Here is a 16086-nt window from a genome sequence, read left to right as displayed (position 1 = left end):
GAGGTGGGGGTGGGGGTGGGCAGGAGGAGGGGTGGGGATGGGGAGTAGGATGGGGTGGGGGTGGGGAATGTGGGGAGGGGGATGGGGAGGATAGAGGTGGGGGTGGGGGTGGGCAGGAGGAGGGGTGGGGATGGGGAATAGGATGGGGTGGGGGTGGGGAATGTGGGGAGGGGAATGCGGCAGGGGAATGTGTAGGATAGAGGTGGGGGTGGGGAGTAGGATGGGGTGGGGATGGAGAATGTGGGGAGGGGGATGGGGCAGGGGAATGGGGAGGATAGAGGTGGGGGTGGGGGTGGGCAGGAGGAGGGGTGGGGATGGGGAGTAGGATGGGGTGGGGGTGGGGAATGTGGGGAGGGGGATGGGGAGGATAGGGGTGGGGGTGGGCAGGAGGAGGGGTGGGGATGGGGAATAGGATGGGGTGGGGGTGGGGAATGTGGGGAGGGGGATGGGGAGGATAGAGGTGGGGGTGGGGAATGTGGGGAGGGGGATGGGGAGGATAGAGGTGGGGGTGGGGGTGGGCAGGAGGATGGGGTGGGGGTGGGGAATGTGGGGAGGGGGATGGGGAGGATAGAGGTGGGGGTGGGGGTGGACAGGAGGAGGGGGAGGGCTATGTGGGAGGGGGACCGCCAGGGGGCGCTGCCGGCGCTAGAAGACCCCCCCCCCCCCCCCCGTGCTCCCCCCGGCGCTCGCTCTGCTCCGCTCCGCCCGGCAGCGGGGCCGGGACCTGCCCGTGGCGAGGCGAGGCGAGGCGAGGCGGCGCCGGGACTCTGCCCAGCCCGGAGCGGGAGCGGAGCTCGGCCGGGCCGGGCCGGGCCCGCTGGAGAAGCCCCGCCCGGGGGGGCCATGGCCGAGCGGGCCGCTGCCCAGGTAAGGGCCGGGTGGGGGCTCCCCGGGCGGACCGGGGGCCGGGACCGGGGGCTGGGTCGGGGCCGGGGCGGACCGGGGGCCGGGGGCTGGGTCGGGGCCGGGGCGGACCGGGGGCCGGGGGCTGGGTCGGGGCGGCCGGGCGGACAGGGGGCCGGGGCCGGGGGCTGGGTCGGGGCGGCCGGGCGGACCGGGGGCCGGGGTCGGGGCGCTGCACTGCCGGGCCCAGGCCGGTGTTTTCCGTTCGGAACCGACCGGCCCCGGGGTCCGCCCGCCCCCCCCCCCCGGTCCGGACTCCCCCCCCCCCCCCGGTCCCCTCGCTCGCAGCGCCAGCCCCGCCCCCACTGCTGCGGGTCCCGGTCCCGGTCCCGGTCCGCGGGGCTCAGGCCTGTGGGGTCCCGGCCCGGCCCTGGGATGTTAAACTCCTCGGGGTCCCGGCCGTGACTTTGCCTTGGAAACAGCCCAGCGGGTTCCCGCTTGGCTCCAGCCGGTCCTCCCCATTGTCCCTCTGCTGAATGGCTCCCCTGGGATCCAGGGGCTGTGGCTCCCCCGCCCTGCAAGGGGCACTTGGGGGTAGGGGGTTGTGGGCACTGGGTTATGTCTGCCCAGCGTTCCCATTGTTCGCTGGCATGGCAGGCGGCGGTCGCTTTTCTCTCATCCTCTACCTGTCTGGTCTGTTTAGGTCCTGATCCTGGAAATGCTTCCAGACTTGCATAACTTCTGCCACGGAAGGCGTCCCCTTGACTTCAGGGAGACGGCTCTCGCGTGGGGGACTACTTGGGCAGGTGTCTGCTGCATTGATTCCTTGCAACGTAAGCTCTTCACGACCCGGACCGTCTCTTATTACATATTTGTACAGTGCGCAGTACAATAGCCTTATTTTCTCCCTCTGCACCTTATCTTTGGGTAATCTCATCCGCAGACACAAATCCAACTATCCTCTCTGTGCTGATGGCGCACAGACCTATCACTTTGCTTCAGACCTGTCTCCTTCTGGCCAAACTGAACTCTTAGCCTGTCTCTCTGACATCTCCTTGTGGGTTTCTAGCTGTCAGCTTAAGCTCAACATGGGTAAATCAGAGCTCTTAACCTTTCTCCCTTCCCCTTAGTCTTAACTGCTACCTCTTTCCTTGATCGTTGTGGACAGCACCCCCATTCTGCCTGTAACCTGGGCCTCATCTTTGTCTCAGATCAATTTCTAGGTCCTCACATCCAGGCTACGTCTAAATCTTGCTGATTCTTTTTGCACGACATCTCTAAGAGACGGCCTTTCCTGTCCAGCCACACGGCTGAAACGCTCATCCCCAGGTTCTCATCTGCTCACCTCTCAGTTACTGCCACCTCCTTCCCCCAGCCTTGGCAAATGCAATCTTGCCCGGCTTGTGTCCATTCAGCGTGGTGCTGCCAAGATCACTTTCATGGCTTGTTGCTTTGAACATGTCATTCACTGCTTTGAATCCTTCCACAGGCTCATAAGAACGGCCACACTGGGTCAAACCAGAGGTCCATCTAGGCCAGTATCCTGTCTTCTGACAGTGGCCAAAACCAAGTGCCCCAGAAGGAATGAACAGAACAGGTAATCATCAAGTGATCTAGCTTCTGGCAAACAGGCTAGGGACACCATCCCTGTCCATCCTGGCTAATAGCCATTGATGGACCTATCCTCCATGAACTTGTCTAGTTCCATTTTGAACCCTGTTATAGTCTTGGCCTTCACAACATCCTCTGGCAAGGAGTTTGTCAGGTTGGCTGTGCATCGTGTGAAAAAATACTTCCTTTTGTTTGTTTTAAACCTGCTGCCAATTCATTCCCTCTTCTCCAGCTCAACAAACAAAAGCTACTGACCTTCACTTTCAAGGGTCTTGACAGCCTAGCCCCATTCTCCCCATCTGGTTAGATTTTCAAACGTGTCGCCAATGTGCTTTCTCCCCTGCTGCCCCTCATGCTTGGGAGAGCACCTCGCCCCCACAACATTCACAAAGCTACCAGGCCTCCAAAAAACTTCACTGTGATTAAGTGGCTGGTGTGCAGAGCCCACTGCCTACCATGCTGACCAGGACTGTCTCGTTGTTTCCTTGTACTCCCCCATGTCTCTGTCTGTCTCATACTTCAGACTGTAAACTCTTTGGGGCATAGTACAACGGGGTCCTGGTCCGTAACTGGGGCTCTTCAACGCTACAGGAATATCACTAACAATGGGGCCTTGACTGTGGCTGGGGCCTCTAGGCATTCTTGGAATACTGATCCCGGCAGTGGACAAATGTGTGTGGAATATCCTGAGTAAAAATATGTGGGGGATGATGCGTTGGGTTGGGCCGGTAGAAAACAAGCACCAAGCTTCTGATGAGCTAAATTCTTCTTCACTGTGTAGGATTTGGGTGTTAAGGACTCAGGTCTGGTCTACACGGGAGAGATTTTGGGTTTTGTTTTGTTTTTTTGTATAAGCTAAGGTAGGAATTTAAACCAGCCTAGTTATGTTGCTTGGGAAGGAGATAATAGACTAGTCTCTTGTGGGCTGTATTACTCTGGGCAAATTTCGCGTGTTGGGTTTAGTATGAGGGAGCTGGCTGGGGTTGGTGGGCTGTGACAGGCTAAATGGTTTGGTGGGCGCTTCTGGCCTTAAACGCTCTGACTCTAAACTGGGAACAGGTGCTGTTACACCCGAATGAGGGTGTAGGGTGTTATACCGGTGTGCCTATACCAGTATAACTGGTCAAACTTTCCCGTGTGGACAAGGCCTCAGACCTTTTCTTTTGCTGCTTACCTCTGAGCTGTGTGCAAAGATAATCTTTATGAGCGTTGTGTGCAAGGGTTATCAGTTTTGAAAAGGCAGCCTAGATTCTGACCGTCACTGTGATTCTTCATTTTAAAATAGATCCTTTCTGCTGTACAGTTCTGTCTCATTCCTCTAGTGTCTGACACTGTTTTAAAGTTGACACCACCTCTGTTGCTTGTACATTGTTCCTGTGGCGCTCTCATGAGAGGTCATGTCAGTGACAAAACTTTGTCAGGCATCATTGCCATTCAGTAGCTTAGGCTGTGAATGAAATGAACTAGAATTGCATGCCTGACTTGCAGCAAAGGATCAGAGTCTGCGGGGATGAAAGTGACACTTATTCATGTGAGTAACTTTACATGTCTGAATAGTTCCTGGGAATTTGAGGGACCCCTGAGTGCGTAAGTGTCAAAAGTGTGGATAAAGATATTCAATGAAAAACGCAGAGCTGCTAACTCTGTGGTTCCCAGGACACCAGTCAGGATCTGCTGGTTGGCAGGAGAGCACTATAGATTCCTGTATGACCAGAATCCACTGGGTTGTGACTGCCAGTAGGAGAGCTACATTATACTAGCTTCTTCCAAATAAACAAACTTGGCATTTTGAATGGAAAATGATCAAGCCACCAGCATGCAGAGCGTTTGTCTGCTCCAAAACTGCTTTTAAAACCACTTTTTATTTGTACCGTGTGTACACACACTTGTATTTCACTAAAATTGTTTGTAGCATCTCTCATGCAGCAGGTATAGCAATATGAATTTACACAACACAGCATCTGCAAACTTCCAGGGGACATCAACTTAAAATCACTAATAGTGTTACAATAACAGCGAAAAAGACTATAACAGAAGGAAATTAGAGGAAAATTATAGGTTCTTTTCTTTGTTTATTTACACTGGGCATTTGACAGCCCTTCGTGTAGGTGTTTTCACTCTGGGTCTTTCACACAGCAACAGGGACGAGAAACATTTAACAGAAATGAGGAGTGTGTGATCATTGAAACGAGCAGGCTAACGAAAGGGCAGTTGTAAGAACTGACGCTAGTCTTAACTCTCACTGTAGAAACTGACTCGATTGCGAGCTGAGGCAGCCCTTAAACCTCCCCTGTGTGGGTATAAAGTTCTGTCTAGGATGCCTGACGCTCTGCAGACAAACTCCGCTTCAGACCGTCACCGCACTAATTTAAGAAGAAAATAGCTGGGTAGCTATTATTCATGGCACATGTCAGCCCAGGGCAGCTGAACCTTTTATGAGCCTCATTTCAAGGAGTTTATAATTCTAATAAAGATGTCAAAAGAGCTCATTCCTCGCATCAGGACAGCGCCACTGTCGGCGTAGAGATCGCACAGTGCTGAGGAGTCCGCAGCGTGTGAGCGGCTCTTGTGCAGAGTCTCTGTATCTGACTCTAGCTCCATTTCCCGTCTCTCTCCTTGCAAACAGGCTCAGGCGTGGGATGCAGAGTCGCAGCGCCTGATGTCTTCCCAGCCTGAACGAACGTCGGTGCAAACAGCAGAGATTTCGATGTGGACCCTAGTGGCTGCCATCCAAGCTGTGGAGAGGAAGGTGGATTCGTTGGCCACACGGTTGCTGAGTCTGGAAGGGAGAACTGGGACGGCTGAGAAGAAAATATTCGAGTGTGAGAAAACCGAGTTGGAGTTTGGGAACCAGCTGGAGAGTAAATGGGCGGCACTGGGAACTCTGATCCAGGAGTACGGGCTGCTGCAGAGGAGGCTGGAGAACATGGAGAACCTGCTGAAGAACAGGAACTTCTGGATCCTGAGACTCCCCCCTGGTATTAATGGAGAAGTCCCCAAGGTAAGCGTACCCCAATTAGTACAGGAAGTAAAGGCTGAGCCTGTATCGGGTAACAAAGGGATTTTTCTAGGGCTGTCAAAAGGTTAAAAAAAAAAATTGCGATTAATCGCCGTTTTAATCGCACTGTTAAACAATAATAGAATACCACTTATTTAAATATTTTTGGATGTTTTCTACCTTTTCAAATATATTGATTTCAGTTACACCACAGAATACAGAGTGTACAGTGCTCACTTGAGATTTTTATTACAAGTATTTGCACTGTAAAAAGATCAAGAAAAGAAATAGTATTTTTCAATTCACCCCATACAAGTACTGTAGAGCAGTCTATCGTGAAAGTGCAACTTACAAATGTAGAATTTATTTTTTTTACATAACTGCACTCAGAAACAAAACAATGTAAAACTTTAGAGCCTACAAGTCCACTCAGTCCTACTTCTTGTTCAGCCAGTAGCTAAACTGGTTTGTTTATTATTTACAGTGTCACCTGAAAGCGAGAACAGGCGTTTGCATGGCATTTTTGTAGCCGGCGTCGCAAGGTATTCACGTGCCAGATGCGCTAAACATTTGTATGCCCCTTCGTGTTTCAGCCACCATTCCAGAGGACATGCCTCCATGCTGATGACGCTTGTTAAGAAAATGTGTTAATTAAATTTGTGACTGAACTCCTTGGGGGAGAATTGTATGTCTCCTGCTCTGTGGTTTTACCCACATTCTGCCATATATTTTGTGTTATGGCAGTCTCAGATGATGACCCAGCACATGTTGTTTGATTTAAGAACACTTTTTCACTGCAGATTTGGCAAAATGCAAAGAAGATACCAATGTGAGATTTCTAAAGATAGCTACAGCACTCGACCCAAGGTTTAAAAATCTGAAGTGCCTTCCAAAATCTGAGAAGAACAAGGTGTGGAATGCACTGTCAGAAGTCTTAAAAGAGCAATCCTCCAATTTGGAAAACTACAGAACCTGAACTACCTTCTGCTGGTGGCATTTGACTCAGATAATGAAAATGAACATGCATCAATCCCAAGCAGTGCGGACTGTTATCGAGCAGAACCTGTCATCAGCATAGAAGCATGTCCTCTGGGATGGTGGCTGAAGCATGAAGGAGCATACAAATGTTTAGCATATCTGGCATATAAATACCTTGCAACGCTGGCGACAAAAGTGCCATGCAATGCCTGTTCTCACTTTCTGGTGACATTGTAAATAAGCGAGCAGCATTTCTCCCGTAAATGTAAACACATTTGTTAGTCTTAGCAATTGGCTGAACAAGAAGTAGGACTGAGTGGACTTATGGGCGCTAAAGTTTTACATTGTTTTGTTTTTGAGTGCAGTTATGTAAAAAAATAATTCTACTTTTGTAAGTTGCACTTTCACGATAAAGTGATTGAACTACAGTACCTATACGAGGTGAATTGAAAAATACTATATTTTCTTTTTTACAGTGCAAATATTTGTAATAAAATATAAAGTGAGCACTCTGCACTTTGTATTCAGTGTTGTAATTCAAATCAATGTATTTGAAAATGTAGAAAAACATCCAGAAATATATAGAATAAATTTCAGTTGTTGTTCTATTGCTGTTTAACAGTAAGATTAAAACAGTGATTACTTGAGATTAATTTTTTTAACCAGGTTAATTTTTTTTGAGTTAATCACTTGAGTTAACTGTGATTAATTGATAGTCCTAGATTTTTCATATCTCTGATCCAGTAGCCCTTTCATTTCCCATTGCAAAAGTTTGAATAGAGGCAGTGCCTTGATTAGCCACTAGCGTTAGCTAGTCACATTAGGTCTGGAGGGTTCATTGGATAGTTTCCTAGAACTCATCCCCGTACCGTCCATCTGGGGCTCTTATCAGGAGAATCCCCACTCTCACTGCCTCTTGTGCTGGCTGTTGGGGCGAGTTTATCCTCTCTGGGGATAAACTTGAGCATGCAGTAGCACCCCTAACCTCCAGGCCAGCCGAGAATCCCTGTTCAGAGAGGAGAGAAGCACTTACGCTCCCTCCTGTGCCAGGAGCTGTGCTGCTCCGAGGGAAGGGTACGTTACTAAGATCAGCTGTTGGTAGTGGGCTGGTAGCAGTGCCTCAGGTCATAGTTGTTCCTCCAAGAGACTGTCTTCTCTGCCCACACTCCCTCCCCAACCTAGGATCCAGTCCCTCCCAGTGACCCTGCCTGAATGCGTCTAGCTCTCGTGGCTTTGAAAGACGTCGAATCGGGTATGTCTGGACTCATTTTCCCTCGTTCCCTGTACTGAGGCCTGTCTATACAGCCAGAGGCAGATGTTTTGTTTTTTGCAGTTTCTCTCTGAACTGTGATCCCCTAAAGGGTCTCTAGAAGACTTGGGGAGAGCTCAGTGGTTTGAGCATTGGTCTGCTAAACCCAGGGTTGAGAGTTCAATCCTTGAGGGGGCCTGTCATAACTATAAAGGGAAGGGTAACAGCTGTCCTGTGTACAGTACTATAAAATCCCTCCTGGCCAGAGACTCCAAAATCCTTTTCCCTGTAAGAAGCTCAGGTAACCTGGCTGGCATCTGACCTAAAGGACCAATAAGGGGACAAGATACTTTCAAATCTTGGGGGGGGGGGAGGCTTTTGTTTGTGTTCTTTGTTTTGTGAGGTGTTCGTTCTCGGGACTGAGAGGGACCAGACATCAATCCAGGTTCTCCACATCTTTCTAAACAAGTCTCTCCTATTTCAAACTTGTAAGTAAATAGCCAGGCAAGGCGTGTTAGTTTTCCTTTGTTTTCTCAACTTGTAAATGTACCTTTTACTAGAGTGTTTATCTTTGTTTGCTGTACTTTGAACCTGAGACTAGAGGGGAGTCCTCTGAGCTCTTTAAGTTTGATTACCCTGTAAGGTTAATTTCCATACTGATTTTACAGAGATGATTTTTACTTTTTTCTTTAATTAAAAGCCTTCTTTTTAAGAACCTGATTGATTTTTCCTTGTTTTAAGATCCAAGGGGTTTGGATCTTGATTCACCAGGAGTTGGTGGGAGGAAAGAGGGGAATGGTTAATTTCTCCTTGTTTTAGATCCAAGGGGTTTGGATCTGTATTCACCAGGGAATTGGTGAAAGGTTTCTCAAGGCTTCCCAGGGAGGGAATCCATTGGGATGGTGGCAGCGGACCAGGGCTAAGCTGGTAGTTAAGCTTAGAAGTTTTCATGCAGGCCCCTACATTTGTACCCTAAAGTTCAAAGTGGGGATACAGCCTTGACAGGGCCGTTTAGGGATCTGGGGCAAAAATCTGTCTGGGGATTGGTCTTGCTTTGAGCAGGGGGAGTCCCTTCCAACCCTGATATTCTATGGTCTCTCTCTGTGGTCTCATTCTATGACATACAGAGACGAACTTCTCAAATAAAGATATGCCAAAGGTTCTGCTGGTCAGACCTGCGGTAGTCCTTCCTCATCCAAAGCTAGGGGAATTATTTTTTAATGAACACTAACAGTGAGTCCCTTTTCCTTACCATCCCTCTGACACTGATGATGTCGTCTCTGGCTTCTCCTCCTTTCATAATTCATTCCTACACGAAGCTAAATAATCCCTCTTCTGCTCCCAGTGTTTCGACTTGGATTGTTGTGATTTACAGCAGCATATCCAGGTTCTCGTATTAGCGCCCATTGTGTAATGTCCGAGTGCAGTGTGCAGATGTCGTAGAAAGTGTTTCCAGTATGCTTTTAATAACTCTAAACTCAGCACCTTTAACAATCTGGAATGCAACTGGAGGCGAATTGGTTATTTTCCACAGAACAAGACATACTTTTCCACTGCCTTGGAGTAAAGCTGGAGTAACTCAATGGTGGTGCTCTAGATTCACACCAGTGCAAAAGATCTGAATCTGGCCCTGTATCTTTCTGACCATAAACTTTAAAATATCTAAGAAAAATACTTGTTAAAGGGGAAGAAATGTTGCTCCATGTTTGGTGCAGCCGGAATCGTATCGAGTGATGGTATTAAATGGGACCCTTCTGGCTTTTGTTAGTCCTGTTGTAACTCAGCTTTCATTCTGTGGCATTGCAATACAAACCGTTTTCCTTTGCTTCTCCCCGTCAGGGAATTCTGTCCCCTTTTGTTTTCATTTGTTGCATCGTTTTACTATTGTTCTTTCAAATATAATGAACATTAAATTGTCACATAAACAGTGTGTTTAAAAAATGCCCATCTTCTGCATTAAATCTAGTTGCCTTTTTTAGGCACTCCCTATCTATTTTATATATTAGTGACACAAGTATAAGAGATGAGTTAAAGCAAAGAGCTAAGTGAATGTTTGATGTCAGGTGCCGGTGATGTTTGATGACAGCGCCGTCTTCTCCCAGGAGGAGTGGGAGAACTTAGAAGACTGGCAGAAGGAGCTGTACAAGAATGTGATGAAGGGGAATTATGAATATATGATCTCACTGGGTAAGGAACGTTTTTCACTGATTTATTAGAAAATGCTTGACTTCTGGAGTGTTGGCTTGACTCCACCAGCTGAGGGGTGTTCTTAAACTCCTGTGAGTTCTGCGGCTGCAGGCCTGCCTGCATGCATTCAGTTTTGTCATGACAGAAAGCCGATGTGCAGCGTGGTGGCGGTGGTCAGTGTTTGGTGCTCTCGAGATGTGAATAGCGGTTGTATTTACTCATAGGCTCAGCCCTTGTATAGGTCTGTCTCCTCTTACGCGGGGTTCTGTTCCGCGGTTAGCGCGTAAAGCGAAAACCGCGTATAGCCAAAACCCCATTGAGTTCAATGGCGGGCGAAATGGCCCGCACTACAGGTATAGTATTAAAACTGTTGTTTTTCTCTTTTTTCTGTTTTTGTTTTTGCCGACTGTGTAAAGTGGAAATTGCGCGTGTTAAATGCGCGTAAGATAAGACAGACCTGTATGTGGAAAACCTTTTGTGTTCTGTGGGCCTGATTTTGATCTTGCGCTGTCTTGATCACTAGTAGAACTCCTGTTGGCATCGATGCACTCACTCACCTGTAACTTACGTGTGTGCATGAGAGATGCGAATCGGATGCTGTGTGGGGTGTGGTAAATTCTGCTGCATAAAGGGTGTGTCATAGAGAAGCGGTGCAAGTAACCGATGTCCCTGCGTAAGGGAATTATGGTGGTGGAACTGGAACTCGAGACCTGGGTTCTGGTCCCAGCTGTGCCACAGACCCTGTGTGACCTTGGGCATGTCACTTGCTCTCTTTCCTTCTTCGTGCAATGCAGTGGCAATACTCCTCTGGCTTCCGGGTGGCTGAGATTCATCCGCTCTTTGTGAAGTGCTTCGACATCCCACATAGGAGGCGCTATGCGGGGGTTGCTTTTTACTCAGTCAGGTTACAGATCGCCTCCAGGGATAGAAGGGGATTGATTTAAAATAAGTCACAATTCTTTGCTATAAGTTATCTGTTTATTAATAGCCACTATGTCCTCTCCCATAAACAGACTATGCAATTTCCAAACCTGACATCCTGTCCCGAATTGAGCGAGGAGAAGAGCCGTGTGCAAGGGGTCAGCAGGAGTCGGAGGAAAGAGAAACCACTGCAGATCCCAGCCCAGGTGAAGATTGGCTGAAATCGACTCAAACAGCGGGTGAAGCGAGCAGCTGTAACTTCAACGAGCCTCCATTTGCCATTAGAGCTGCATGCTTAAAAAATCAGTAGTTTTCTTATGTCTGATTTTGTCTCTACCAATCAAAACTATTTCTGGCTCTAGTCCCTCCTCGTTTTGTGTGCGGACTGGTCAGTGCACTTAACCACTTGGTTTGTTTCCTCTAGATCCCCTTTAGCAAGGCTGGTTTCTAGTCAGTGACTGCCTGCTCCAGAGCCAGAGGTTCTGGGGCTTGGGATCATTTTGAAAGGTTTAGGGAACAATTTTCAAAAGGAGTGAGGGCTGCATTAGCAATAGGACTTGGCTCGGCTGCATGGGTGGTCTTTGCTATCCAGTTACACCCGGGAGGCACAAGCTATTTATTTCAGGTCGGGCAGTGATTGTTAGAAAACCCGCACTGAGTTCTCTTTTCAATGAACAGCGTCTGCCACGTCTACCCTCGAAATCGCCGCTCAGATTAAACAAGAGGAAGAGCCAATGGCTGAGGAGCAGCAGGATGCAGAAGGAAGAGAAGCCCCTGCAGAGCCCGTGGCAGGTGTGTGATAGGCGCAGATGACTCGGAATCCCGGCAGTCTAGTTGAAAAGCAGGAGCACGAACAAAAGCTTCATACTTGTAAAGCTCTTCTTCTCTAGTCCAGCGTGAGCAGCATTATCTCTGTGACAGGCCTCGGTCGCAGCAGGAAGAAGAATGCTGCATACCCCACAGGGCAGTTTATCCCTCCGAACAGTCGGGTGGGACTGCTTTGGGGGTGGGAGTGAGACCACCTGTGGGACTTTGCTGTGCTGATAACCCCCTGGGGTGCTCCGATGCTGTCCCGGAGGGGAGCATTGTAGAAATGCCTGGATAGATTGACCGGAAGGGATCAGGGACAAGAAATGTTCTCCCTTAGGCTCTCTTGCCTGGTGACTCTCTGCTCCAAGTGGCACTGAGGTGCTGGAGCAACTTCTTCTCTCAAGTGCGTGCCCGTGGGGTCAATGGGAGCTGCATGGGTGCAGTCGAGGGCAGAACTTGGCCCACTGTGAAGCTCCTGTTTCGTTTCTCCCCATGTAGGGGTTTAGGGAGAAATCTCTCAGGAATGAGTCCAGATAGAATCAGTCGTTTCCTTACTTGCCTGTGTGGCAGGGAGGGTTTGTATCCAAAGACTTGCTAGCATCCTTTCAATCTCGAACTATTGGTCTCTCTTCGGTGGCCCCATCCCTGTAGTATGAGAGTCCTGCAGGGTCTTCGTTATTATTGTTGTTCATTATTTGTATTCCTGTGGCTCCTAAGAGCCCTAGTCCTGGATCGGGACCCCACTGTGCTAGGCGCTGTACAGGCACAGAACAAAAAGACGGTCCCTGCCCCGAGAGAGATACAATTTAAGCGTAAGACGAGACAACACATGGGTACAAACAGATGGGGGAGGACAGGAGAACAAGGGGCAATATTGGTCCGTATGACAGGCCATGCAGCCTGTGTGTCAGAGGCTATGTGGTGTCATGGCGAAGGAGAGGTTTGCAGAGGAATTTGAAGATGGATGACGAGGAAGTTTTGGGGCGGCTTATGGAGAGCACACCCAAGCTGTGTCTTTATCCTCCCTATGGCCCTGGGAGGTAGAGGGATTGCTGTCCCCCACTAGCAGATGGGAAGTGAGGCAGAGAGAGGCTGTGTTCTGCCCTGGGCCTGTGGCAGAGACGGACCCTAGTGCTGTAACCAGAGGCCCAGCCTTCCCCTCATTTGGTCTCTGATGCATGGCCAGAGAGTTGATTCCCCCCCCCCACCCCTTTATGCATCATAGTTTCATTTCTCCCAGGCTGTCCTGTGAATTACGTTTGCCTTCCCTCCCTGTTCCAGCCGACGCCTGGCTCACCAGCCACGAGAAGAACAAGGAGCAAGATTTGCAGGAGCTGGAGCTGCACTGGACTGCGGCCCAAAGACCGGAAGAGAATATTTACCATAGCGCCGAGCACGGCCCGCCCTCCAACGGGCCAAACGTGACCCTGGCAGTGCATATGCCAGAGAAACCCACCCAGCACGAGAGAGACTTCAGCCCCTTGAAAGCCAGCACCGTGTGCCCGGGGGCCCCCGCGACGGAGCGGCCCTACCTCTGCCCCGAGTGCGGGAAGTGCTTCAGCCACAGGGAGCACTTCGTGCAGCACCAGCGCACCCACACGGGCGAGCGCTCCTACGTGTGCCCCGAGTGCGGCAAGGGCTTCACGCAGCAGTCCAACCTCACCAACCACTACCGCACCCACACGGGCGAGCGCACCCACATGTGCCCCGAGTGCGGCAAGGGCTTCATCCACCAGTCCACACTCACCACCCACCTCCGCACCCACACCGGCGAGAAGCCCTACCAGTGCAGCGTCTGCGCCAAGTGCTTCAGCCGCCTCTCCACCCTGCTGGAGCACCAGCGCACCCACACCGGCGAGAAGCCCTACAAGTGCCTGGAGTGCGAGAAGCGCTTCAGCCGCCTCTCCACGCTGGTGGAGCACCGGCGCACGCACACCGGCGAGAAGCCCTACAAGTGCGCCCAGTGCGAGAAGAGCTTCACCCGCCTCACCAACCTGACTGTGCACCAGAACACCCACGCCGGCGAGCGCGCCTACAAGTGCACCCAGTGCGGCAAGAGCTTCGCCCAGAAGCCCTACTTCCTCAAGCACCTGCGCAACCACACCAAGGAGAAGCTCTACAAGTGCGTGGAGTGCGGCAAGAGCTTCGTCTGCCACTCCTGGCTGGTGCGCCACCAGATGATCCACACGGGCGAGCGGCCCTACCAGTGCGGCGAGTGCGGGAAGAGCTTTGTGCAGAAGGAGCACCTCTTGAAGCACCAGCGCGTCCACACGGGCGAGCGGCCCTTCCAGTGCTCCGCCTGCGCCACGAGTTTCCGCTGCCAGCAGTCCCTGAGGCTGCACCAGTGCGCGCACGCCGGCCAGCAGGGCGGTGCGCCGGCCGCGTCGGGGGCCGAGTTCAAGAGCCAGCTGCTGTACCTGAAAATGGAAAATCCCGGCTAGTAGGGGGGCGAGCCCTGCGTTGGGAGCTGCACGGGGAGAGCCTCCCCCAGAGACTAGCCAGATCCGCCCCATGTGAAACAATGCAGTGAATCCCACGCCCTCTCTGCATGCCGGATGGGAGGGGAGCGCTGGACGCGAGGGGCAGTGACGCAAGACCGTATTGAATGTGAGCTGCAAGCAGCCGTTACGTGCCGCGCCCGGGGAAGAGACCCCGCGACGGACTGGACAATGCGTTGGAAGTATCCAAGTGGCCGCAGCTGTTTTGTACGAACAGTCTCCTGACCGCTGGCACTGCCGGCGAGTACGTCGCCAGCAGGCTCTGCTACGAGCGGCTGTAACGTGAACGACTTCCTGCCACCACTGAAGAAGTGGAGCACAGGCTGTTGGGGGTGAGTGTCAGCACGTCGGCAGGAGTGCTGGGTTAACAGTACTTTGTCCTCCAGGGTGTTACCAACAAATGCGCTCTGCTTGCCCGCACTGAGTGGCTTCCCGCAGTCAGTACGGCTGGGGGCTCGGAGGTGTGGCTGAGAAGTGCCTGCAGTTGCACTGCAAGCCAGGGGCAGAGCCAGGTCTACACTACAGGCCGCCTATGCTCTTACCACTTGCCCTCACCACCTTCAGCCCTCCTGAAATGGAAGCTGAGCTCCGCCGTGCCGCATGAGAGCAGGAATGCAGTGTCCGGCTTGCTTGCCAGTCCAGGGAAGCAATTGGCAAACTGGAAGCAGTGATTTCTGTTCTGTTGGTGACTGGTTCTATTTGTGACACTCCTGCTTCCCACTGCAGCTGGTGGTGGGGGTGGTACCCTCAAATACCCTGGAGCAGCAGCAAAAAATAAAGTTAAGCTGGGTGCAGGGTGGTCAAAGCGTGCGTGTCAGTGAGGTGTGATGATCTGCCGCAGGAAGGCAGACTCGGAGTATTTCACTTTAAAGGTCAAAACACGTAATTCAGAACTTAAAAGGGCTGGGGGGGGAATTGGAGCCAAGCTCAATTCCGCTGAACCTTGCCCGACCTAGGAGTTGTGTGGGTGCTCGTGAGACCTCTCCAGAGCAGACATTGCATCTGCCATAGCAGCGCTAACTACAGTGGAGTGTCAGGTTGGGGGTTCAGCCCTCCCCTGCTCATCACACTACAGTTCTGCTCAGGTTAGGAGCTATTTACCTTCCCAATAGCTGCCTGCAGGCCTCCCGCAAAATGAGACCTGCAGGCTTGTCTACACAGCTGGGTTTTGTTTGTTTTTGGGGCCTTGGCTCCCTGAGGAGATGACAGGTAACAGTTCCCTGCAGAGCAGCTGTGATCAGACCGGTGTTTGCAAGTCTACCGCTGGGCCCAGATCGGAGCATTCTGAGCTGGTCTTCTGTAGTGCTTTTTAATTTTAATAATTTTTTTTAATTAATGGAGATATCCTATCTCCTAGAACTGGAAGGGACCTTGAAAGGTCATCGAGTCCAGCCCCCTGCCTTCACCAGCAGGACCAAGTACTCATTTTGCCCCAGATCCCTAAGTGGCCCCCTCAAGGATTGAACTCACAACCCTGGGTTTAGCAGGCCAACGCTCAAACCACTGAGCTATCCCTCCTGCTTCATCAGGAGCAGAGCACCCAACGCACAGGCTGTTACGAACCGTTCGCAAAGGGACAGATAAGGCAGAAAATATCAAAATGACATGCTACAAATCCATGGTGCACCCACCCCTGGAATGCTGTGTGCAGTCCTGCCCACTGCATCTCAGAAAAGCTGAATTAGAATTGGAAAAGACACAAAATGATTAGGGGTCTGGAACGGCTTCAAGCTGAGGAGAGATTAAAAAGACTGGGACTCGTCAGCTTGGAAAAGAGACGACTAAGGAGGGGTATAATAGAGGTCTATAAAAGGTGGAGAAAGTGAATAAGGAAGTGTTATTTACTCCTTCCCATAAGGCAAGGGTTATTCATAGCAGACTGTGCCCCCTTATTGACTGGCCTCTACTGGGTAAAATCAATGTCCCCCCTGGGGCCCAGCAGGAAAAGGCACAAAGTGGGATTAAATCAGATCTTAAAGCATCTGCTCTGC

General features: G+C 51.1%; 1 protein-coding gene across 4 annotated transcripts; it reads left to right on the top strand.

The window, feature by feature from the left end:
- The first annotated feature begins 683 nt into the window (after nucleotides 1-683).
- On the top strand, nucleotides 684-14894 carry LOC128830942 (zinc finger protein 501-like). Of its 4 annotated transcripts, XM_054016902.1 has the most exons (7): nucleotides 684-867; nucleotides 1547-1676; nucleotides 5081-5455; nucleotides 9743-9866; nucleotides 10880-10993; nucleotides 11466-11579; nucleotides 12879-14894. In XM_054016902.1, exons 3-7 carry the CDS (start codon nucleotides 5114-5116, stop codon nucleotides 14036-14038), a joined length of 1854 nt encoding a protein of 617 aa, XP_053872877.1. In that variant the 5' UTR covers nucleotides 684-867; nucleotides 1547-1676; nucleotides 5081-5113; the 3' UTR covers nucleotides 14039-14894. The 4 variants fall into 4 exon arrangements, with proteins under 4 accessions (XP_053872877.1, XP_053872876.1, XP_053872874.1 ...); XM_054016901.1 differs by lacking the exon at nucleotides 1547-1676 and having other exon boundaries at nucleotides 9782-9866; XM_054016899.1 differs by lacking the exon at nucleotides 1547-1676.
- Nucleotides 14895-16086: the final 1192 nt, after the last annotated feature.

This window comes from Malaclemys terrapin, chromosome 2, assembly GCF_027887155.1.
Source record: "Malaclemys terrapin pileata isolate rMalTer1 chromosome 2, rMalTer1.hap1, whole genome shotgun sequence".
Classification (NCBI taxonomy): Eukaryota; Metazoa; Chordata; order Testudines; family Emydidae; genus Malaclemys; species Malaclemys terrapin.
The sequence above is the reverse complement of the archived record's forward strand: the minus strand, read 5'-3'. Positions and strand labels throughout refer to the sequence as shown.

Coding starts and splice junctions, on each gene's coding strand:
- LOC128830942 (XM_054016899.1), top strand. CDS start 844: ATGGCCGAGCGGGCCGCTGCCCAG. Junction 5,456..9,742: donor TTAATGGAGAAGTCCCCAAG/GTAAGCGTACCC, acceptor GTTTGATGTCAG/GTGCCGGTGATGTTTGATGA. Junction 9,867..10,879: donor TGAATATATGATCTCACTGG/GTAAGGAACGTT, acceptor TCCCATAAACAG/ACTATGCAATTTCCAAACCT.